At 40.9% G+C, this 23,812-nt stretch overlaps 1 protein-coding gene across 4 annotated transcripts in view; it reads right to left on the reverse strand.

Moving 5' to 3' along the window:
- tln2b (talin 2b) overlaps positions 1–23,812 on the reverse strand; it is a 69,246-nt gene that overhangs the window by 27,738 nt on the left and 17,696 nt on the right. For 2 of the 4 annotated variants that reach the window (XM_026365027.1, XM_026365028.1), the window contains exons 1-17: positions 14,734–14,869; positions 14,541–14,638; positions 14,226–14,355; positions 13,482–13,637; positions 12,843–12,985; positions 8,399–8,526; positions 8,034–8,097; positions 7,737–7,841; positions 5,523–5,678; positions 4,712–4,813; positions 4,528–4,604; positions 3,349–3,532; positions 2,775–2,888; positions 2,246–2,354; positions 1,394–1,602; positions 1,052–1,150; positions 239–406 (exon numbers count right to left, since the gene is read on the reverse strand). In XM_026365027.1, the coding sequence (XP_026220812.1) occupies positions 239–406; positions 1,052–1,150; positions 1,394–1,602; positions 2,246–2,354; positions 2,775–2,888; positions 3,349–3,532; positions 4,528–4,604; positions 4,712–4,813; positions 5,523–5,678; positions 7,737–7,841; positions 8,034–8,097; positions 8,399–8,526; positions 12,843–12,985; positions 13,482–13,637; positions 14,226–14,355; positions 14,541–14,638; positions 14,734–14,869 (2,178 nt within the window). Of the gene's footprint in view, positions 1–238; positions 407–1,051; positions 1,151–1,393; positions 1,603–2,245; positions 2,355–2,774; positions 2,889–3,348; positions 3,533–4,527; positions 4,605–4,711; positions 4,814–5,522; positions 5,679–7,736; positions 7,842–8,033; positions 8,098–8,398; positions 8,527–12,842; positions 12,986–13,481; positions 13,638–14,225; positions 14,356–14,540; positions 14,639–14,733; positions 14,909–23,812 lie in introns of those variants that run through there. The other 2 variants (XM_026365025.1, XM_026365026.1) reach the window with 1 other exon arrangement.

Genomic DNA, 23,812 nt, shown 5'->3' on the forward strand with positions numbered 1-23,812 from the left:
ACTAAGTCTTTCTCGGTGAGTTATATCTTTTCCAACAATGCTCTCTTACGATTTAGTAAAGGGCTATTTATTTCAGTAGAAACTGTAACAGACATCAATACTACAGTACATGCTTCCAAACTGAACCATAATTAAGCTAGAGCAGCCAGTCTTGCACATTCTGCTTGGGTGCTTGCCTGGATGATGGTATGTCCTTTGCCTATTTGGCTGCTGAGATGAACAAGTCTTAGATCAGTACCTTGGTGCAGGCTACCAGCTGTGAGGTGGACAGGGCACACTGAGTGGCAGCTGCGATCACTCGGTTCTGCAATATGGTGTCCTCGGCCACCTGGGCTACGTTCTTGGCCTTCAGGACTAACATAGCAGCTGCATTGGCCACTGCTTTGGCCAGATTCATCAGGGTGTCCTGCAACATATTAATCAATGTCCTTCACTGAAATACAGCACAGCTGCGCACATGTGACTAAAGGGACGAGAAAAGTAAACGTTTTAACACATTTTGTTCGGTTGATATACTCCAACTAGTGCACAAGAACCAACAGCAGTATATTGGTAAAACTACCTTAAGCATGAGACACGCAGTGATTATAGATACATTGTAGGATGTGAATAGTAAATCATATGTGTGTTAATAAGCAATTAGGTTACAAACTACAATGATCTCAGTAGAAGAGCACTGGCTCAAGGTTCATAGAAACAACATCTCTCCTCTCCAAATATTAACAAAGTACTATCAAGGCTACGAGAAGATATACAGTAAATAAAATTTGTTTACGTGAGTGCAAAAAGAATAAATGAGGCATGAAGTAAAGGCTAGAGACAGGCTTTAGAAATGTATCTGAGAAGCTGTGCTGTCTCTGTCATTGCACTACTAAAACCTTGCCTTGTGACACCGTTAAACAATCGACATAAAGTATTAGTCGATTGTGATAATAAAGCCTGAGGTGATTACATAAATGTGTATTGACATTTTGAAACAAGGCCCCAGAATACATGTGTCTTCCTGTTTGGCCAGCAGTGTCATAGGAACAGTGAATGGACGGCGTCCAACCTGGAACTTCTCATCGGTCTCGCCTTCCCCCATGTGACGGAGCAGGTCCCCGCTGGCCTGTCCAATACTTCCTGCTGCAGTCAGCACTGTCTGTCTGGGCTGTGTAAAGATGACATCACCACACTCATTACAGTGGCCTGGCCAGTTTGCACACAAGCCTCCTTGAATTATCTGAAACAGACTTCTGGATCAGAAAATCATCACAGAAAACCCTTCTGTAACATCAGACACTAATAAAAGAAAAGGCATGCCGTTCAACACTGTCTGTGGCTTTTGTGGCTACTGGGATTACAGTGTGGAGAATGAAGGCCAAGCCAGCACAGTAATCAGTGGGCGTCTCACCTCAGCGGCTGCAGGCTCAACAGATCTGAGCAGATCTGACACAGCTCCTGCCAGCATCCTGGCAGCACCCATGAGCTTGTGTCCACTGCCCACTTCATCGTCCATTAATGCTGCTAGCAGCTTGACACCCTTGGACATCTCCGTGAGATTGGAGGAGATGGTAGTGATGGCGCAGCCCACCGCTGTATAGTCAGTTTCTGTAGGCTCACCTGTAAAGGAAAGATGGCATCTTTACAAACTTCACCTCTCCTGAGCATCTTAATTTGTTGTGCTGCTGCCACATTGGTTTAGCTGAACCCACAGGGCGGCTTGTGTATCATATGCTGTAACAGACACATCAGCGTCAGTGTCATAATTAGAGCCTATTTGAGATGGTTCCGCAGAGATGAGCATGTTGATGGAGAAAGCACCCGCGAAGAAGAAAAACTTTGTATTAGATAATGGAGGGAGTTTTTAGTGCAACCAAACAGATGGTGAAGTGCGATTAAAACCCTGCAAACGGCTGGAAGGAACTTGACTGGCATGGTGCCAAGAAACACGGGGAGCAAAGAGAGACACTGCCAATAAGTAAAGCACTGGGACAACAAGTTCAAGATTTCTTTGTAATTAGAGACATTTAGAGGTAAGAATGGGAATAGCACCCTTAGAAGGATCATCATAATTGAATGCTTAACACTTTTCAATAAGGCTTTAATAAAGATAAACAACATTATTAAATACATGGACATTTCCTTTCTAGCTATGTACCGTGCAGACTTCAAATACCAGAATTCATGTGTAGAAATAAATGAAAACTCAAAATGATAGTAGGCTTCATCCTTTAACTGTTTAGTATTCTCTAACACTACTCACCTGCAGTGAGATTGACCACAGATGCTGTTCCAGCGGTGATAGCATCAACCTGAGAGTGGATTTCATGTTTGGATTCATCCACTTTGTTCTGAACCCAAACTCTGGATGCCTGTTCATGGAGGAGGAAAAGGAGAACTATTGGCTTTCATCACAGTGGGTGATTTTCAAGTCATATAAACTTTCTTGTGCAGGATTAAAGGACCAGCGCTGTAGAACACCTACGGCTTTGGAAGCAGTCAAGCATTAAATACTGCCTCCGTATTTATGCTCAGTTCTACATCCTAATTATATTTGAAAACTACGATGTAGTTTGATCCAGTGAGAATGTTTAATTGTTCCTGAGCTGTTTTTGCTTCTGCAAGACCAGAGGATGTATTATCAGTAAGCACACAACCAAGATTGTTAGAAAACCTGAACTCGAGGGGCAGCTATAAATGATAGGATGTGGAGGCGTACTCTAGCCGTTCAAGATGCACATATCTTGAAATATTTTTCAAGACTGAGCAATAAGCAGAGAGGGGGGACTCACCAAGTCATGGCCCAGTGGAGGCAGATTATCAACGTGCCCCAGGTCCGCTTGGGCCTGCTGCACAGCCTGCATACTGCTGTTGATAGTCCCCATCAGGGCCTGCTGGGCCAGACTCTGACAAGAGCAAACAATAGAAACTCACTGAGTGCAAATGACTAAACAACAAATCAAAATACACAACATGCATTGTATGTGGGTGCAAAATTGCAGTCTAATGTCTATAAACCACAGGAGACAGATGAGCTTTTACTGTGAATATAAGGAACTTTTCACTCCCTAAATCATTCACAGCCATAGCCTTATTGTGGTTCATTGTTGACAGCGAGGACGAGAAGCAATATTTCAAACCCCGCCAACCAGATTTACATAAAAATGTGAGAATGATGAACACTGTGCTTTGCTATTGCTACATAACTTATTATCCCCTCTATACAGTGTTTTAATTGTACATATAGGCACACGGTTGGATGCCACACTTTTAAATGGAAATATGTTGACACACATATTATATTTGCTATAGTACCATTTGTCTGGGAAATCACGTGTGCTCGCAATTGCAAATGTTCTGACTCACCAGTGGGGGCATGTGTCCTCTGTGCATCTGCCCTGTGGTGATTTGCTGCTGGGCAGAGGGCATTGTACCCATATTGAAGGTTTCGGGGCCACCAATGGACCCAGACCGAATTATACCTGGAAGTGCCACTGAGCCGTGCTCCACACGACCCACTCGATTGAACTGCTGCTGCAAAATTGTGGACCTAATAGAGGAGAAAAAAGTACAGGGAAGGGGATGATGAATTTCATAACTTTATTCATGAGGTTGCACTGGATGCATACAGATACACTCCAACATATCAACTTTAGTTTACATGGAGCACTGTTCTAAATCTAAATGTAAGCACATATGTAGTGATATGAAGGTATAGTGAATGATAATATTTTATTAATTTAGATAATGATAATATTTTCTCAGTTTAGATCACAGAAATTTAAACAATTACCACACTAACAACTGTTTCTATAGCGAGTAGAAAATATTGTACAGAAACATTTCTGTTTTTCTGCCCTGCTCAACAAATGCTCCTGACACCATTGGTTAATTATGGCTTATTTTGAGAGGCAGCAATTATGTTTTTGTGCTGAGAACCACAACATGAGTCAATTGGCCTACAGTATAAGCAGCAGTAATATGATGCCCCACTCTACCAGCGAGTGGTTTCCCTAAGAACCATGTGGATTTCTAGTGACAACAAATTTCCAAGCTCTGCGTGACAGAGCCCTGGTCCATCAGCATTACCTTAATTCCCATCAGTCACTAAGCTACAAGAGAAAATCACAAGAGACAGCATCCAGCTGAGAGATAAAAATGACTGATTAAAACAGCTTCCAACAAGATGATGTTTGATATCTCAATCTCCAAATCATGCAGCTTCCCTTTTTTTAAAATAAAATCATATTAGTACTACAAATATCTTTAAAAAACAAACAACAACAACAAAAAACATTTTGATAATGTGAAATTTTGTTTTAGAAAAAAATCAAGAATGGTGTTAAATTTAGCTTAAAATTCAAAGTGCTGTTTTGTGTTTAATTCTAAAATTACCTCTGTTGGGGCTGCTGTGGTAGGAAGACACAAATGTAATTACATGCACAATTAAACAGAGAGGTTTGAATTTATTATAACTAGACTGTGCATTCTCCTGCACGTAGCAGTGGACAGACAAAACTGTAGAAAATGATGAGCGCTATTTACTTCTTAGGGGAGACTGATTCCTCCAGCATGGTGGATTCCTCATCTCCCTCAAGGCCGAAACGATCCTTACTCTGCTTCTGTATAGTGAAAGACCACAAACACATCACAGTGAACAATGCAGGCTAAATGTATGGATGGATTGGATTTATATTAAGAATCTTGTAAGTTTACCAAAGTTACTTACTTTTTTAAGAATGATGTCAATGTATCCAGCAATAAGTTGGGATATCTGCTCTCCCTCTGTAGTCTGCACAGAGTAGTAACTCTCCTGGTACTCTCCAAAATCCTTTGTAATGCATTAGAGACAGAGGGGAATCAACACAAATCAATTTACAGCATTCTAACATCACAGTCTGTTTACAGATGAAAAAGTGCCTTACTGGGGGCGAGGTTCTAAATAAACTTGGCAGCAGCTCCATCGTTTCTACTCTTAACGAAAAGAAAAACTGACTGGCTTCTATGGCGCATCCTATACCTCAAAAGAGCTGAGACTTAGCAAACCTCAAAACTGTTCACTTCAAAGCATTCTGCAGAAAGATAAGAATATTTCAGTTTTAAATCAATGTTGGCAAATATACCTTAGAGTCTTTCTTTTACATTTGCATAATCTATTAATCTTTAAATGTACTACTCCTTTCCAATATATAAAACTGACAGTATTGTTTCCAACAGCTGGTAAAGAAAATTGAAAAAGCTTTCAGATAAATAATACATTCAATTTCGGCACATTCTTCCTTGGGCATCTATTGTTAACTAAGATGAAAAAGCCGGCTGGCATGCAGAAAACATTCAATATTGGAGTCAGAGGTCTGAGCAATTTTTAGGATGCTGTTTGTATTGGAAAATGAAACTGGAGGAAAGATTGAATATATGATGCAGAGCTATGCAAGTCACACTGTGCACAGAATAACTGAATATGTGCATAGGATTAGGAGTGTATAATAGCTGACTGTCTAAGTAGTGCTGAGGACTTGTTGCAGACAGTCACACAGTACCAAGGTGAAGCTCTTGGGGGAGGCAGCCCATCTCTTGACAGTTGTCAGAGGCCACTCCTGCACCACATCCTTTGTCTTCTCATCCACTCGCATCACGGACTCTTTGGTTATCCCCAGCAGCCGCGGGACCAGCTTATTTTTACCCTTCATCTTTTCCTGTCAGATAGCAAAACATCAGACAACAGTTACATTGGCGATAAACACCTACACAGATGATTCATTCAAGGAGAGAACACACTTTTTTTTTTCTGCCTTTCTGCTGGTGCTGTCGTTTTACACATGCTGTGTCCGTGGCTTGAAGCCCTTAATGGGGGAGGAGGAGGGCAGCCGTGAAGTGACCCAGCAGAGTTCAGTCTTGTTTAACTGCTGCTTTATTGAGCAGGGTCTCCACAGGCTCTAGTCACTGTCAGCAGACCAGCGTGGTGCTTCCACCAGCTCTGTGCATGACCAGTTTGAGTGCCCTCCACTCTCTGCCCACTGAAAATCTATTACAGCTCACTTCAGAGACTGAGCCTACACTTGGATCCCTTCCAGGGGGGCAGAGGATGACACAAAAAATAGGGGTCTGTAGAGACGGGGGAGTTCTACATACATTTCATGTCTCTAGGTTATTGTTTTTCTTTTTATAATTACCGGGTCAAAGTGAAGATTTCTAAGATTGGAACAAAGGCCAATAAGTAGAATAGCACTTAAACACAAGGACAGATAATATAATCCACTTATTCACAATACCTTGCACAAAGGTTTATTAAAAACCTCCATTGTCTTAGGTTTCATTACTTGAACGTCATAATTATCAAGGCTGTACTCGAGGAGGAAGTTTGATTTTCTAATCTGAAGTGGGTTGCTGAGGTATTATATTTTATTTAAATAGATTAACCTTGGTTATTACTTGGGGAAATTTGCTTGTGCCAGATATAACAATAGAAGTGGAGCCTTTATATTGTACATACCACAATGCACACACATACTGTCTAGAGTTCACGCGGGCTTATGTACTTCCCGTTTATTGTATTTTTCCTATTTGTGGCATTTACAGCAACAGACAGCAAACCAGGTCCGTGCTTTGGCCTCTGCTAGCATCAAGAGCAGAGTGCAGTTCAAGTGAATAATTTAGCAGTCTTGAAATCTTCATTGCTACATCTCCTCATCAAACCCAGACGGCGCTCATGGGTGTAAACGCACTCTTTCATACACACACTGGTACACAAAGATAATCCGAACCCTCCAGTCTGCTTAAACTGTGGGGCCAAACATTCCATTTATCGTCCATTAAGACGCCGGCAGAAAACTACAAACTTCCTCTTTTGCTCTCTCTTGCAAGTGTGCAAGCAACTGGGCCTCTGCCAGGGAGCTTTTATCATTACTGCTGGTACGACTTCATCCCGTTCGCATGCTGCACTTCCATTTCACTTCCATGTTCGCTAAACCAGAACAGAATTGCAATTGTCACACATTGCACAGCACTGAGTGAATAGCATGCATGCAGGCTTCCACTCTGAAGCTTCTGATTTGCTGTGATAATGGAGTTTGTGGTGTTTTCAACAAGCTTTTATACCTGTTTGACAGCACAGCTTGCTCATCACAGCTGCCACTTTTTAGCAGAGCAGACTTTATGTGTCTCTTTGCTGTAACCATATGTATCATTAAACCAAAATTGCTCAGTGATTATTGAAAGGAAATGTTTTTTCAATCAATTTTTAATTAATTAAGAGTTTAATTTTCATAGCGTTTGCGCTCATCTGAATCTGTTGTAATAGCATTGCAGCTTCAGGTTCTTTAATAGAACAGCTGAGATCGAGAAACACTATCATGACAAAGTTAAATGGGGCAAGAAACAGACTAAGTAGTGAGGTCATCAGAGTCACTAAAGATTGTGCAAGAAATGTGCAACGATCCCTCAATTTGAACCTGGAACTGCTTCTAAACTGCGACAGATGACAGTTCACAGTTCACCTTTGTTTCTCTTCCAAATAAATTTGGATTACCGTACCTGGGGCTTTGTTCACAACCTTTGTATAATCATCTGACTCCCTTGTAAATTAATTTTAGCAAAGTCACTGTGTTTGAAGACCTTATGGAATGAACTTGGTAAGTACAATTTTATCATAACTATTAGAAATGTAAATATACTATTACATCTGAGTTGTAATTATTCATTGATTGCAGAAACCACGCACTCCTATTTTTGTTGAAACAGCTCTTAACTCTTACCTTCACCAGGAAGAAGGACACTCCATATGTCTGCAGGGACCTGGCGAGCTTCACATATTTTACTTTCGCCTCAATCTCTGTCATCTCTCCACAGTTTTTGTGTTCCTGCACATAATAAACACATGTTACACTGATCCTTATATACAATATGAATATATTTGACATATAATGATCAACTTTTGTGTTTAATAAATACACTTTATGCATTAACTGAGAACAAATTTGCAAGATTCCCACGGGACACCCCACATGTTAATCTTTTTCAACATACTTTAAAGAGCAATGGGATGTACAAACCTGGAATATTTTCTTCTCTGATCCTCTCTGTTTGATGTACTCTTTAGGTAGGAACTCCTTTAGGCTAAGGGGCATGAATGACATTTTTACATGGTTACTCTTTTGAGCTACAGGCATTTCCTTTTCTATTAACATACCTCTTCATATGAGGTCATTCTTGCCCTACTGCCTACATATCAGAAAACAGCTGACATCACTCCTGAGCTTTTCACTGGAGGAAATCCCTGAAGCAATAGTCTGTACTGAAGCAAGTGATAACCACTGTATACAGTATGTGCAGCTGCAAATTACAAAGAACACAACACACCATACAGAGTTATTATGAAAGTTGGTGGTAATGCATCTTTTTGATAAGAAAAGCTTACTCCAGGAATCCGGGCTTGTGCTTGTGCTCCACATGGGGTCCAAACTGGATCTGAGCCTGGATCCCTGCAAACTCACAGGCTTTATCAAAGGAGACAGGGTGGGATCCATTCAATATATCATCCCTAGCCTGAAGGAGACACGAGGAAAGGCAGAGGGGAAGGGAATAAGTTAGGGGAAAAAAGTACACATTCAGGAAAAGGATAGAACTACAAAGGCATGAGAATTATCCAAAATTCACCCAACAGAGATCTGTAATGAGCACTTCATCATGTGCTTCGAATTCACTGTGGCTTCAGAGAGGATGTCTTCCGAGTGAAACTAAGTGTATTTCTAGAGCAGAGACATCACAAGTGAGACTCATTCACACAGGGGAGTCAAATAAGATTTGTTTGTGGCAATAAAAGACATTCTGCCAGCTTTCAAATGTATCAGCTCCAACCATTTCTCATTACGGCCCATTACATGTTATTAAAAAAGAAAACACATTACAGAAATGCATCAGTCTTTCACAATATCCTATCTGCATTACAGAATGGCCCCAATATGTTGTTAAGAAATCTAATGGCTGAATGTTGTTTCAAAATAAAAGGCTTATGCCTGTTTGGTGCTGATGAGACATCACTTATGTTTCAATAAATTCTCAGCCAGACCGTCTACATTATCTTCACCTTTTAGGTAGATGGAAAGGGAGAAACCTTTGTTGACATCTCTCAAATGGTTGTCAGTGTGTGCTGTTTTCTCCAGGGGGCAGTCAGCTCTGCCTCCCTCTCCCTCTCTCTCTCTCCCTCTCTCTCTCTCTCCGGCTTCCCTCAGTCTCTCTTTTTCTAGTTCACTGCTGCAAAATTAATGGCTGCAAAAGCTGAGAGGCCTTGCTGACAGTGAGAAAGGCTCCATCGGTGCTTTTCCCATTAGCATATCAGTGCACAGCGTGGACTCTACTCATTCTTATGTTCCATTACATCAATGAAAAACTGAGCAGCAGCTTACCGCTGTAATGAGGACAACAATCTCCACCACTCACAATCAAGTCCTTTCCCCACTGCAATTCGCAGTAGAGTAGATAAGCTCTTACTGAACACAAGAAGACACTCTAAAATTAGCCCTCACACATGCCATTCACTGTGGTACACACTGTTCACTCGACTGTATTATTCTGAAGTGAGATGACAGGACTAGGTGTAAAGATTTGTATTTAGAAATAAGTATTGTTTGGCAGATGCAGATTAGTTATAGATAGAGAGTTATAATGGATTTACCAGTGGGCCCTAGTAATTTAGAAGAAGTTGCAATATCCCCGGTGTGAGTTGTGCAGAATTTAGCAAGTGTCTGAAATCTACATGTGTTAGATTGAGTACTCTGAAACTAGACTACTGTTGTATTTATGTTCAACAATCTAAAAACAAAAAATGACAATTTAACACAAAGAATGTGACAAATACATTCTACTAGGTGTTGCTCTCTTCTTCCATTTCTACTGATAAGATAAAGATGCCAACAGCCAGCTGAGTGTTAATTGTAACAGTAACAGCTTTGTGTTTATGCGTTTCATCCAGTAACCTCGCTGCATTTAGAAGTGACATTAAATTACTCTGTGGTCATTTGAATCAATCAAATCAGTTCTCAGGTACTTGTCTCCATGTGGTCATATCAGCAGCTAGATAATTCCACCATGTTTGTCAATTTTCTGCAAGTGATGCAGACTCTGATTCTAGTACATTTGAAGAGAGTTGCACGAGTAGTAGTGAAGCACAAGACTTCAGATGCTGTGACACATACAGCCTGAGGCGGCAACACTGAGGTCAACTAGTCCACCATGGCCCAGCAGAGCACACAGAGCATAATACAGCCATAGAAGTAAATGCTGACATGTGGGCAAGCTAAAGCAACTAAATGCACAGTGTTCAATCAAAACGCTTGCTAATAAATCAATGAGTAAAGGAATATTTAACAGCCCTGTGGCATAGTTAACACATTAGTTTCCCCATGACAGACATTTGTGTTTAGCTGTACTACAACAGATCCAGATAGAATATTTTCAGAATGAACTAAAGTCAGCAAAAATAAAAGCAAAAGACCAGGACACATAGGGTGATTCTATTGCTATGAAGGTTTATCCTGGCCTTAGCACAAATACATGACAGAAAAGGAGTGGCTGAGTACTAAAGGAGATTAGTCTGTTACTGGCAGAGCTTCCATTATGTGTGTGTGTGTGTGTGTGTGTGTGTGCGTGTGTGGGTGGGTGGGTAGGTTTGGGATCATGGAAGCTTCAAATCAACCAAATCATTGCAGGGATGCTGTGTCAAAGAGATGCCTGCAACACTGTCGTCATCTGCACAAACTGAATTTAATTACTCACTAGTGCAGAGGTTCAGAGAATTATAGGAATTGTGAATGATGAAGGATATTAAAGAGTAAAATGCAGAGGATATGAATCCGTTTAAAAAATAGAAAGGAAAGTGGAAGAGGAGCCTGAGGTGTGTTCCGCTCCGTTAAAGAGCTCTCTTCTGGCTCTGTTTGGCCTTTTTAACACGATGACAAATTAGAGCCACTGCCAAGTGAAGAGCCTCTGTGATGCCTGCCTGCGTAACAATGCGAATGTGCACCAGAGAGAACGATAGATGTGGAAGGGCAACAGAGAGGAAAAAAAAAGGAGGCGGGGGCAGGGGGTGGGGTTGTTACTGTGAAAGGAAATATGAGTCTGTGTCGAGATGACAGCATGATATGCACTGTGCTGTAATGTGTGCCAGGGTAAGAGGGTGGGGATGTGTACGATTATGTCAGAATGTGTAGGAGATGGAGCTGCAGCGGAGAAAGGCAAACGGAAAGGGAGGAAAACGAAGGGCGAAAAAAACCTAGAGTCAGATATAAGGGAGGAAAGCAGCAGGAGCAGACGTGTAGGGTGGATGGCTGGATGTCTTTGATGAACACATTCAGGAGCTCCCCAGGCAGTAGGGATTGAAAAAAGGGAGAGAGTTCAATAAAAACAACCATACATATTTCAGATATGTACTGTATGTCTCTGAGAATCTCTTCAGCTCTTGTGTATTTTTGTGCTGCAGCCCATCCAACAACCTTTGTGTAATTCGTTTTCAAATAATATTATAATAATATAATAATATTATAGTATTTTAAGTCTACTTTAGTTCCCATTCCCTCCCTCTGTCAGGCTATACCTTTATGTGCATGTGTGTTTGAGTACTCCACACTCCACTGTTTGAGTCTAGGTGTGGGGGGCTCTCCCCCACCCCCGGCTAGAGGACGGTAATAAGAATGCAGCTAAGCCTGACTCGTGCAGTACCAGACTCAGCTGACCTCCCTCAGGGAACCCTGTGATGCTAGCAAAGGCTCCCTTGCTTTACAAGACAGATACAACTAGCACTGCTGAGCACAAACTCATTTACTGATACAGACAAAGCTAAACAAGGGCTGAAAATTAGATAATTCACACGCAGATCAGTGACAGTAACTTTTTTCTTTCTTTCCTGTAAACATTGATGTGTCATTGTGATCTTATGGCAGCCCAGTTAACCTAAATATTCCCCTGCAAAGCAGCGTTTATTTGGTTGCACTGGGAATACTAAAGTTTCCAAGGTGACCAAATTCATGCTTTATTTTGGGTAAATGATGACTAATTCTATTTTTTTTTTCTATATTTATCATAATTTTGAAGCTGCTGTAACACCTGTATTTGCTTCAGGGGTGTTACTTTACCTTATGGCACAGCCACAAATACACATCTTTTGTGGTTTTAATGTTTAATTTTGTGTGAACCACTGTGTAACTATTAACTGTCCACTGTCGAATCAACCTCTGGGATATCTTATATCATCTGTACCATCTTACCATCAATGAGCAACACAACAAATAGTGGAGCTAATAAGTACATACATACATGTAGATAGTGCTTGCAATGAACAGGTGTAAAAAAAAAAAATAGTAGTGCAATGTTGGGAATCATAGAGGAGATGCAATAATCAGTATTCTCATATTAACAATAATGGGTTCAAATGAATTTAATAAATGTGAAAACAGTTGCTTATTGTCAATCTGCAGATCACTATTGCCCTCTCAGCAGTCAGCAAAAGCCACTGTTTAAAAATTTCTGACTAAAACTTTGCCTTTGTATGCTCTGTATTATTGTGACACTGTACCAAGAAATAGTTTTCTCAGCACGGTCAAACCTGTGTGGACCACATCTGAGCTAACCACACTGCAGTCTGTCCAGACCTGGCCAAATGTTGCATGCTACAAGACAGTTTTTGAGTCTAATTACACTCTCTTGTCTCTCCTCCTGTTATGTCACATAAAAACACCCATAAAGACCTGCAGAATAATTCATAACCTGCTTTTCACTTTTTAAGAATTCTAAAAAATAAAATAAATAAATAAAGAAGGACTCTGTCACCCTTCCCCATCTCATAAATGTGTGTGTAAAAAGTTTACCTGAACATAGAGCAGGTTTAGCTGCACAGGGTCCCGAGAGTCCACATTCTGGTCTGAATAGAAGAACTTGCGCCTGAGAAGCAGAGTTTCGCTTTCCTCCACGCCTTGTTCTCTGAACGTGCGGCTGTGGTCCAGCCAGTTCACTGCACAATCAATACACACGTTCTGTTACCACATGCACTGAAATGAATAGACATTCACTTTAAAGAGATGTTACTAGAGGGTGATTCTGATGGTGAAATCAACCAGGCAGTTTGAAAATATCAGATGGGGCACACAGAGCAGCTCGGATAGAAAATCTTCCAAATGAATCACAAGCAAGTGAAAATCTTGACAGGGCACACGGAGTGTCATTTCCAATACTCGCTGCTGAGATGAAAGCTACTTTTCACCCAAAGCTGGGAGTGTGATTTATACTCTATACTGCATGTTTCCAAATTCAATTGGTGTCCTTTGGCCAAAGATAACAGCGGTAATTTAATTTAACTTTGATTTGCCCATGAAAAAAGTAAGACTTGTGTGATCAACACACATGTTCAGATGATGCCGTTGAGTCAGATTCATTAAGGTGAAAATATGACGCGAAAGTCATCTAGATATCAGCAACACTTCTGGAGGCTTTTGCAAGCTCACACTCACAGTCATCATCTGTGTGCAGTTTGGCTTTGAGCTTTTCCATCTTCCTCTCGTCTCGTAGCAGCAGGGTTCTATCTTTCTTCAGCGTCCCCATTCCATCCTCCTTCTTGTCCTCCGTCATCTCTTGGATGAGGGAGTACTCCTCGTAGTTGGTGATTCCTGTAAAAGGGCGCAAGTTAGCCGGAGGATTCTCCGAGGAGAGGATGCCTCAAAGTGGCACAATAACCGCTGCCATGATAGAGAGAGCATCTCTGCAATTCTCCCGCACTCTCCTTTATCTCTTTCTCTTTGCTCTGAAACAGAAGTGAAGGGAAGCTGGTACAAAGCCAGCAAACTAAAATGGAAGCAGAGGAGAGGAGGAGAAGAAGCCAAGCAGAAAGACCTACTCCAAACAAACACTTTCCAATAAAGCTATCTGCCAGCTACACATCCCTTCCCTCCACACCCAATTGAGCTTGATAGCAGCCCATTATAATTGAAATACACAGTTTAGGGAACACCTCTGTGACAGGCAAGGGCAACACCGTCTGGGCCTTAGGAAGAACACTTCAGCATTTATGAGGCACAAGCCAGTTTGAGCTTGATAAATCATGCTCGTCATGCCCTAAACAAAACCTGATTAGGATTTTATCAAGCGTACATGAAATACATGAAATATGAATTGAACAGCGCACAATAATAATATAACAGTAACATAAGTCATTATGTTACTGAGAAAATACATACTAGCAGCGCTACAAGACTTACCTATTCTACTGCATATGGTGACAAGCAGCTCCCCGACTGTTTTTGAGTCATCCACCATGATGGTTTTAACTGCACCGTCCAGCATTTTGATCTTTTGCGGCCTTTGTTTCTTCTTATACTCCAAGATGTCCTGAGAAAACAGGAGAGGAAGCACAGTGACATCCAAAATCCCGCTGATCATTCTCAACGGTAAACTGCAATCGCTCTCAGCAAGCAGGGGGGACATAAATATCTCTCTAGAAAACATAAATCACTTTAAGAGATGATAAGTGCAGCTGACAGTTCTCCACCCCAGACTATATGACTTAATCTTACTCCATTTCGCAGCATGTAGTAATCCAGGGTTCTTCCAGATTCAAGCCAGATGCCTTTCCTGGGATCATCATCAGACAGGAAGAGGCCATAATCTGACGCTGGAAACACAAAGTGAAATAGAGTATGCAAATGTACGTGTTTATAGGTTTCCATCATGCAAATTCTATTTGCCGTATCTGAGCCACTCACTAACCTTGTCCTGTCTGAGCTTCTGGGACTCTCTCTCTGATGATTCTGCACGCATCATAAACAGGCGTGGATGGTTCAAACTGCATCGTCTTCACCACATTGCACTGGCGTACACAGATCTTGAGCGACAGGGCCACCATCTTGGTGGGGTACTATAACGGCCTCACCGACCTACACACCTGGAAAACACAGGAGAAGAAACGCAAAGTGTGAAGTTATACTGCTGCTTTTTATTCCCGAATACATGGTCTGTGTTATGAGCCGTATCAACAAGCCATTATTTAAATGTCCCCTCATAAAACAATCATGCTTGAAAGTGTGAAGAAGAAGTCTCAGAGGAGGAATAGAACACCAAAAGGTACTGCACAAATCATCACAATTATGTCCTTGGGGACAATTTTACCTGTAAAATTGAATGTGTTGTGCCATACACTCCTCCCTGCTGTTCTGATATTAAAGGGATTTGCGTGTGGAGAGTTTCTGTCTGATTGCAATGTGGATAGAATTAGCTGAACCGCGGCAATCCGCATAACCTCCCAGCAGAAGAGGGGAAAAAAGTGCGAATCTCACTAATCTGCAAGAATAACAGGAGCGGAGTCAAAACACAGAAAATGACATTCCGCCGCCACTTTCATTTATCTCTCGTCTCCTGGCTTGCTCTCTTCCTCTGAAGTAGACCTCACTGCAACACAAATCAGCGGTGTTTCATCACATACTGCAATTAGGGTGAATCGATTCAGGTACAGTATATCACTTCAGACATATATGCACAAAAAAGAAAAGAGGCTGATACAGCACAGTGCTTTTTTTTCTGTCTTGACCTTCGCTTTAACAAGGGAAGGGATGAACATGATAAATAGGCCATCTACACCAAGGAGCCTCTCTGCAAACTCATCTGCTTAAAAAATGACCCAAACATTGAACTGAAATGAATTTGTTGCAGATTAATTGCGTAGTGATGGACTAATTGATTAATTAACTAATTGTTTCAACTATACTAGACTGCATCTACAGCAAGCTCCACTGTAACACCAAAGGATTTTTTGTAAGCAAGAGTTCAAATCTTTACACTGACACGATTCAGATCACAGCCACACAAAAAAACTAAGAGTTTTTTGTGCTCTGGATCCACAGCCCATCCACAGGCCCCCTTTTGAGCCAGAGCAGAGAAAGTCTGAGAAGTAAAATTTCTATAATGAATGCTGTGAATGAGCCGTCTGTATCTGTGGCTCTGTCATGGCTGTGAATTGCTCTCCAATAGCCCCTCTCCTTTCCTGAATTTTTTTTTTTTCCACACAAAGTGGGAAAGACAAGCACAAAGAAGAGGTAATGGCACTGCATGAGCTCTCCTCTAGACAGGCTGGTGGAGAAGCCCCACCGAGCCTTTGTCATCCAGCTCTTCCACAGGTTTCTGTTGTCTATTTCGAGACAAGCAGCTTGAGACTGGAGACTGACAACACAGCAGGCCACACGGGCACATATGTGGGCTCACAATATAAACTCACAGATAACAACTCCCACACACATGCCGGATTTGTGCAGCTAAAATGCACTTTGGTGGAAGTTTCTCAAGGATATCTCACCCAGGTCTATCTCGACAAGTCGCAGTTGTCTCTGATGACTGGTATTTGCTGAAGATTACTGTAGGTCTACAGTTGAAGCAACAGTCACTTTGGAATCTGCTGTGAATAGTGATTAGTCACTTCAGAGAGTAAGCACTGCAGAAACCACATGATGAAACCCAGGAGGATAATGATAATCCATAAGCTTACAGTGGTGTGAGAGCACGTTTTTCACCAGGATCCTCGTGCAAACAGTCCACTGTACTGTAGCCAGCTCCTCATTAGCTCTGCTTTTAGGCATGGATGGATGTCTTTCTGAGAGACGAGAGATGAGCAACAACTCACTTATGCGACCCTCTTCTGAATCTTATTTATTTTATTACCTTTTCTACATCACTAGGTAGACCTAGAAACGTAATTTGAAAACACTATCTCCCATGACAATCACTACTCCACTCGAGTTAGGTTTGTTTTCCGACAGGAAAACGGCAAGGGCAGCCTGCTGGAGATTCAAAACAAGGACAACTCAACAGAGAGTGGGGAAGGCAGGAGCCATCTGGAGAGGCCACAACTCTAATGATTGATTATAAAACCTAAGAGCAACAACTACTGAGATTACTGCACCAGTCCCTGACACAACAACTAGGAATTCATCTGGAAAGGCAACTTTACCAGTGCGGGCCCATGACAGACCAGTTTGTTTGCACCAGCCTTCCAAATGATTTTATAAAACAACAAATATGATGCAGAATGACCCTTAGAAACATATCAGGGCGTAGATAAGTGAATGGTATTCAAACAATGCTGTACGAGGGTGCTTCAGTTTCCTGGTTTTTATTTCATCAATACCAAAATAAATGCCTGTGTGTTTCTCGTGCTGTGTAGAAACAAGGACATAGAGCACGCAGGGAACAACAAAAGCCAGCATAAGCTTTTCTTCTGAAATAGATGCACCAGGGCTACCTGACGCAACACGGCAATGATTATAAAGAGCCCACAAAAATAGTCAGAGCTTACAGCTGCTTTGAATATGTTCAGTGCCACAGTCTTATGTCATTAGCCATACTGTATGTCACCCAGAGTGCAACTTACATTACAAGCCAGGTTTCGGTTGCTTATTAAATTAATTAATGCTTTATGTTTTCCGTATACATGCTGTGTATTGCTCATCATTGACAGTTGCAATAACAAAGCCTCCCCGACCTGTAGTAAACTGAGAGGAAAAACACAATAAAAAGAAAGAATCTCGAGTTAAACACGAACTGAAAACAATAAAATAAAATGTGCTGTATAATACATACAGTATTTCCTCATATTTAAAGCTCTAAACTATCCCCTTCACATTGCCTCAGGATTTTCAAGGTCAGCCCATTAAACTGCGATCCCAGGAGAAACAACAGTAACAATTCCCCGGTAAACAAGTCATTTTAGACTCGTTCTGCTTTAGAGGCAGTTCTGAATGGAAACAGAAAAAGCGATGTATATGCAACCCTCTCTCGACTTATTCACACAATCAGCAGCGATCACTGCGAATATATAAAAACAAGCACTCTGGGATAAAAGGTAGATTCATATAGTGACTCCAAAGAAAGCACAGCCTTTCCATAAGATGACAATTAGATTTTAACAAGCTGGGGTGCAATTCAAATTAATGTGAAACCTCAAATAAAACAGCCAGTAAGCAGCAGAAAAATACTGCAGCCGTCACTAACCTCACAAGCACACACATAAGTGGCATTTACTATATTGTATTATCTCCATCCTAGAGGACCATCATTATTGTGTAATTTAGACATGTAGCAAGTCAGTGGCATTGAACGAAGGGCTGAAAGCTATTCTGACCTCAGCAGTTTCCCAGGCTGTTGAGAACAGCAGGATTATGCCAATGGCTGAACTGGCCCACCCCACACCTCCTTTTCTCGCCTCTTTACATCCTCCTGCACTGACACTCTGTCCACAACATCGCCCCTTTATCCTAGCCTGATTGTAAGCAAGGTCGTAGTCCTGCAGAGCCAAACTATGTCTCTGGAGACCATAAAGCTTTCCTGTAATACAGCCCAACAGTGGTTCACATAACAGCAAACAAGGGTTGTCGTTTTGAACATCTGTGTATCCAACTATTCCAATATCCCTGCATCGCAGTACCTTAAATCCTATTCAGCTCTGCACTAGAGAGTCGTGTCAAGGTCAGGTGCGTTTAATGACTGCTCCTCATTTTAAGTGCTTCACATCCTAATCTGAATTTGGTAAATCAGAGCTGTACAGGACACGAGAGCTAGTCATTAATCAACCGCCATAAATCCATCTTTATTATGAGGAGGAGGCATACTTGATTTACAACAAACATAAAGCAAATTATTGTACACCTACTTAATAGCCCCAAGCTGTAATCTAAGCAGCACATGGAGCCACGGAGACATCATTCTGTCCGACTGCCTTCACCACATTAATAACATGAGGAGGATATGATTACGGTACACTGATGCAAAGTCAAATATTCATAAGCTGCCAAAAGAATGACAAATGGAGCATATTCATTGTTGGAGAAGGTGTAGAGGGTGTAACAATATAGTTATTACACAACTGTTTATTATTACATCTTCTTTTCAGTTACATGAAATTAGCTATGCTCTCTATCACATTACTTTTTCTTTGCAGGAACTACACTTTTTTTTTAATCAAAATGTCCTTGTACTCATTTCCATGCAAAGAACACCCACTGAATCTGGAGTCTCCATGAATACAATGCAAGTAATTAATAAGTCAAAGGCTTTCACCTCCATGCTTATCACTTACTCCATAAATTTCAAAAATTAATTCATCACTGGTCCTGCAGGACACAGAATTATAAAGCAGAACTCACCCTTGCTATTTAAAGTTCAACAGGATTACTACAGACAAGTTGTCATGTTATAATTGTCCTGTAAAGCATTTATTTTAGTTATAATTAAGATAGTGTCAACGAGTGCTTCTCGAATCTGCCACCAGACTCATGCTCTAAATTCAGAGTCACTCACTATTACATTGACTTATTTTTCCATATTCGTGTAAAAATGACTCTTGCTGCTACGACCCACTCTATGAGCTTTGCCCTGGGCAACACATGCTGCCGTAATGCAATTTGAGGGTACAGATGCTGACAGAAATTATGAATCTTGCCCTTGTCGTGGAGAGGGAGAGCGAAGCTCCCCTTACACTAAAAATATCCAGCGACGTAGAGCGTTGTGCTGCAGCACTGTTTCAAAACGACTCACAGCATAAGTATTGCAAATGGCAACTGATTCCTCCTAATTTATTGTAGACAGTGGTATTCACTGATACTCACACCTACTGATTATGGAAATGGATTCATTATTAAATTGTATTTGTTGAACATTAAATGGCAAATATATCATTAAATTGACAAAAATATTAACTAAGCATAGGATACAATTAGTTCAGCCACGTAACTATTGAGGTATTATTGGTTCAGTCAGAGTAAATGTCATGGCGTCAATACAATGAGTCTTATACCAGAGAATTATTCAATATGTAACATCCCTCGTTCTTCATTTAGAGACATGAAGAATGAGCTTCCTAATAGATGGCGACAGAAACAGCAACCAGAGGAGGAGAGTTCAACCCGGCAGCTGTGGCCAGTCAACCAATGATCTAGCTCTTCTTTGAGTAATTCACACAGCGCTGTGACTGTGGGTTGACCTGGCTTCTGAGTCAATCACCCAGTGGGAGTGGTTAATAGTGGCTCAGACATGTGTTGTTCAAACATTTTTACTTTATTACATACACCAAAGGATGTAGATCAGCCGCAAACAACAAAGGACTCAGCCCATGTTGATTTCATTATGATTATCAACCACATTTCTGACCATAAATCTCTTATACAGCATTTACAGTATGTGGCCTCTGGTCCACTAGCCTGCATCTGGTTTCTGACTGATAACCTTGCCAGACAAAGTGATGTAATGATATGAAGCATGTTTGGAGCCACTGATTCATTTTATGACTATGAAAATAATGAGTTTTTGCTAAAAAAAGAATATGCACATCAACATTTAACCAGTTCAGATTGAGACAATATATTTTCAATACATTTTTTTTACATATTTTTCTAACATCACATTAAATATTTTGGTATGTGAAAGCTATAACTATTGTGAGTATGAAATACTAAACAGGTGTGTGAAAGTGGCTTCAAACACTCAATCCACACAGTTTTGCCCATTATGTTCAGATCAGTACAAACCATACGGAGGATTTGATCTTGACATACTTCAGTATGTTCAATCTGGATAGCATTTCTTCCCTTTAATGATATAAATCTCTTTCCAACTGTAAAACATAATCTTGAGCAACACATAAGCCACATACAGTGTATAGGAACAACACCTACAATAGAAACAAATATTTAAATAACCACTGAGCCAATATAATAAACACATCTGTATACTGATATCCAGTACTTCATTGACCTCTCTTCGCTAACAGGATGTATAAGGTGATGCATACAAAACATTTATGTAAATTGTGGGTGCACACTGCATAAAAAGAACTAGAGATAATTTGCATTATCACTTTCATTTATGTTCTCCAGTAACTGCAAGAAATCCAGCCTATATAAACAACAACTACAGCCTAGCCAAAACAACAAACAAGATATATTTTCACAGACTGCAAAATCAAACCAAATCAAAGACAGTGTCATCCTATAGTGTCTCTCAGGCGTGTCTGGCATTCTGTTTCCCTTCTCGCCTCTACACATTGTACTGTAATAGCAGGACTAAGTGGCAACAATACAGTATGACATAACTGAATTGCTGTTTTATCAAATGTGGACAGACAGGCAAAGAGAGATTAAGGAGTAGTGAGAAAAGACTCCACAGATGTGACAGTAATTGGTGTAAGAACAAGTAAGTACAAGGCAGACTCGGTTTGTGTAATCATTGCATCACAATCGCAAAGGTCACAATTAAAATGCAGAGCCCGATCCCAGCATCTCATCGTAAGTCTAAAACCTCCGATACAACGCAATCAAATTGGGCACATTTCCTTATGAAAAGCAGCAGCTTGCAAGAATTCTCTGCCAAACATTACTGCATTATAAAACACAGTCTGGCAAAACATGTGAAAAATGAACAACGCAATATTTTATTAAGTGCAAGGCAAACTGCGTGGGAGTTAATGCCTATTGTATTGTCTATGGTAACGCAGGCAAATACAGAATAAAATGTAGAGAGTGAGGTGAATGTGGGAGTAGCATGCATAAGAAGAAACAGACTCAATGCAAACCCAAAAGACTTAATTGACTTAAATAGTAAAAACGGATCATCCTGCGGTCTACTGTGGAGCATGAGTATTCAAACTCACACTCACACCTCCGGCTCCCATGGTCAGTATATTCTCCCTGGAGTGTCATGTCATGGAAATCAGGTGACTCCACTCTCCTGTCTGTGCTGCCTCCCCTGCACCGAGCCTCACTTTCTCTCATACTTCAGTTGCCGACTGCCTACTACCACTTGCATGCTGATTACAGTATCAAGAGCGGTGAAATGGAACATACACTGGCTTCACTCCAAAGTGCGTTGCACTGAGGGACTCAATCAGCATTTTACTGTATATCCTCTGGCATGCTGGAAAAGAAGAAACGTGACACATAAAGGCGGAGATTCACAGGTTTGTCTCTATAAGCAATACCCAAACATTTATCTAAACCACACACATCAGTTTAATCGTGGAGTAGTCTCTCGTGCAAAGTGTCTCATGTTGTAATGTGAAGTCTCGGTAAGCTTAGTGGAGCATTTGAAAAGGCAACACTTCCCAACAAGGTAATCCATCACTGTATTAAAGAGGTTTTTGTAACAATAAAGTCCTCTGTTGATGGTGTGTGAAACCATGTTGTTACATGAGGGGAGGTTCAGGGAGAGGCCATGTTTTTGGCCCATTGTTTCCAGTTCAGCGACTCTGTCCACAGTTGCCATGGCTGCTGCTGTGCCCACCTTTTCCTGGACATATAAGGCTGCACAGCAGCAACAGCCACATCCACTCTGCCCTCAGGTCGGCACAGCTGCAACTGCTTCCAGGGTCATTTGGATGTAGGGTAGGTACACTCTGCAGCGATTTAAAGATTTCAGCTAAAGTCAGCTTTTAAATGTCAAGCAGACAAGGTCAGAGGGAGAAAGAGAGAGAGAGAGAGAGAGAGACAGCTTTGACAATGTTAACAGATGCCTTATCTGTGTACATTCAATCCCAGTTTTTATTCCGAGGGCCTCTGAGCTATCCTGTCACAAGTATATGGAAATATTCAGGAGAAGAAGAGATTGAGTGAGCTGACTTTGATTCACTTTGATCGAGTGTGTCTGAAAGATGAAAATACCTCTGTGTCAAAGTGTTACTTCAGTGTCACTGCTTTGTTAAAGGTTCTACAGAGAAACATAATGTAACATCTGGTGTTGAGGGCTGCAATGTGAGAATGAGGAAAGGAACCGCGTGCGTCTGCGATGTCATCGACTGGTGCACTGATCCTCTCAGCGTGGAGAAGACGACAGGCACACGCGGAAAGCAGAGAAAAAGGCACTTAAGCAAGAACCTTTTCCTTACAGTCAATTAACCAAACAGCCTTCTACAGCGTGTCCCCTCCCAAAATGATGAATGACTGGTCAACATCGAGAGTGAACAATAAAAGTTGAAAGCAAACTGTGCAAGGCCAAGGCAAACGAAAAACTCCATTATTCAGTTAAGCTGGGAGTTCATTCCAAACACAGTATCACTGTGCGACTCCTTGCTGCTTTGTTTTTCTCTCAGCGAGGACTAAAAGCACCGGTGAATCAAATGTTTAAATTGGCTTGAGAAGGAGTATACAACAACTTTCCCTCAGACAAATATCGTACACTTCAAGTTCTTCAAATAGAGTCTATGCGCAGAATCCTTGTCAACAAATTGGGAGTCCTGTTTTCAACAAAGCATTTTTCTGGTATACTCTACTGTTACTATTCTCATGTCAGGAAAATGCACTTCTAAACCGTGGTTGCTTATTCAGAGGGGATGATTTTAAGAAGTGGGCAAATTCTAGGTTTCAAAATTCAACTTAAAAGAAAACAAACAAACAAACATAAGAACCTTCACAGTGATGTTCTCCAATTCTGTGGCCATCTATTCTTTATATAAAAGCTTTCTCAGTGATTTAATTTGGGGAAAAAAAGTTTAAAGCAAATATAAACATATGCAGATTTTACTGTAAGCAAGTGTAAGTGTACTCTGTTATTCTTGTCTTTCCACAAGTAGTTGAGAAAAATGACTTGCTGCATATTTACTTTAAAGTTTTAGTTCTACGTTTATGGAAAAGTGACTAAATTACACAATTACAGTAACAACAGTTTCCATCTCCAGAACCAAGTGAGATAAACTACATATTTTAATATGGGGTCCTATAAAATGTATACAAGCCTCCTATTTATTCTATTTTTTTCTAGTTCCACCCTTCTGACTGGATTTCCAGTCATAAAATATGTCCAAATGTTCTTGATT

Source organism: Anabas testudineus, chromosome 6 (genome assembly GCF_900324465.2).
Source record: "Anabas testudineus chromosome 6, fAnaTes1.2, whole genome shotgun sequence".
Lineage (NCBI taxonomy): Eukaryota > Metazoa > Chordata > Actinopteri > Anabantiformes > Anabantidae > Anabas > Anabas testudineus.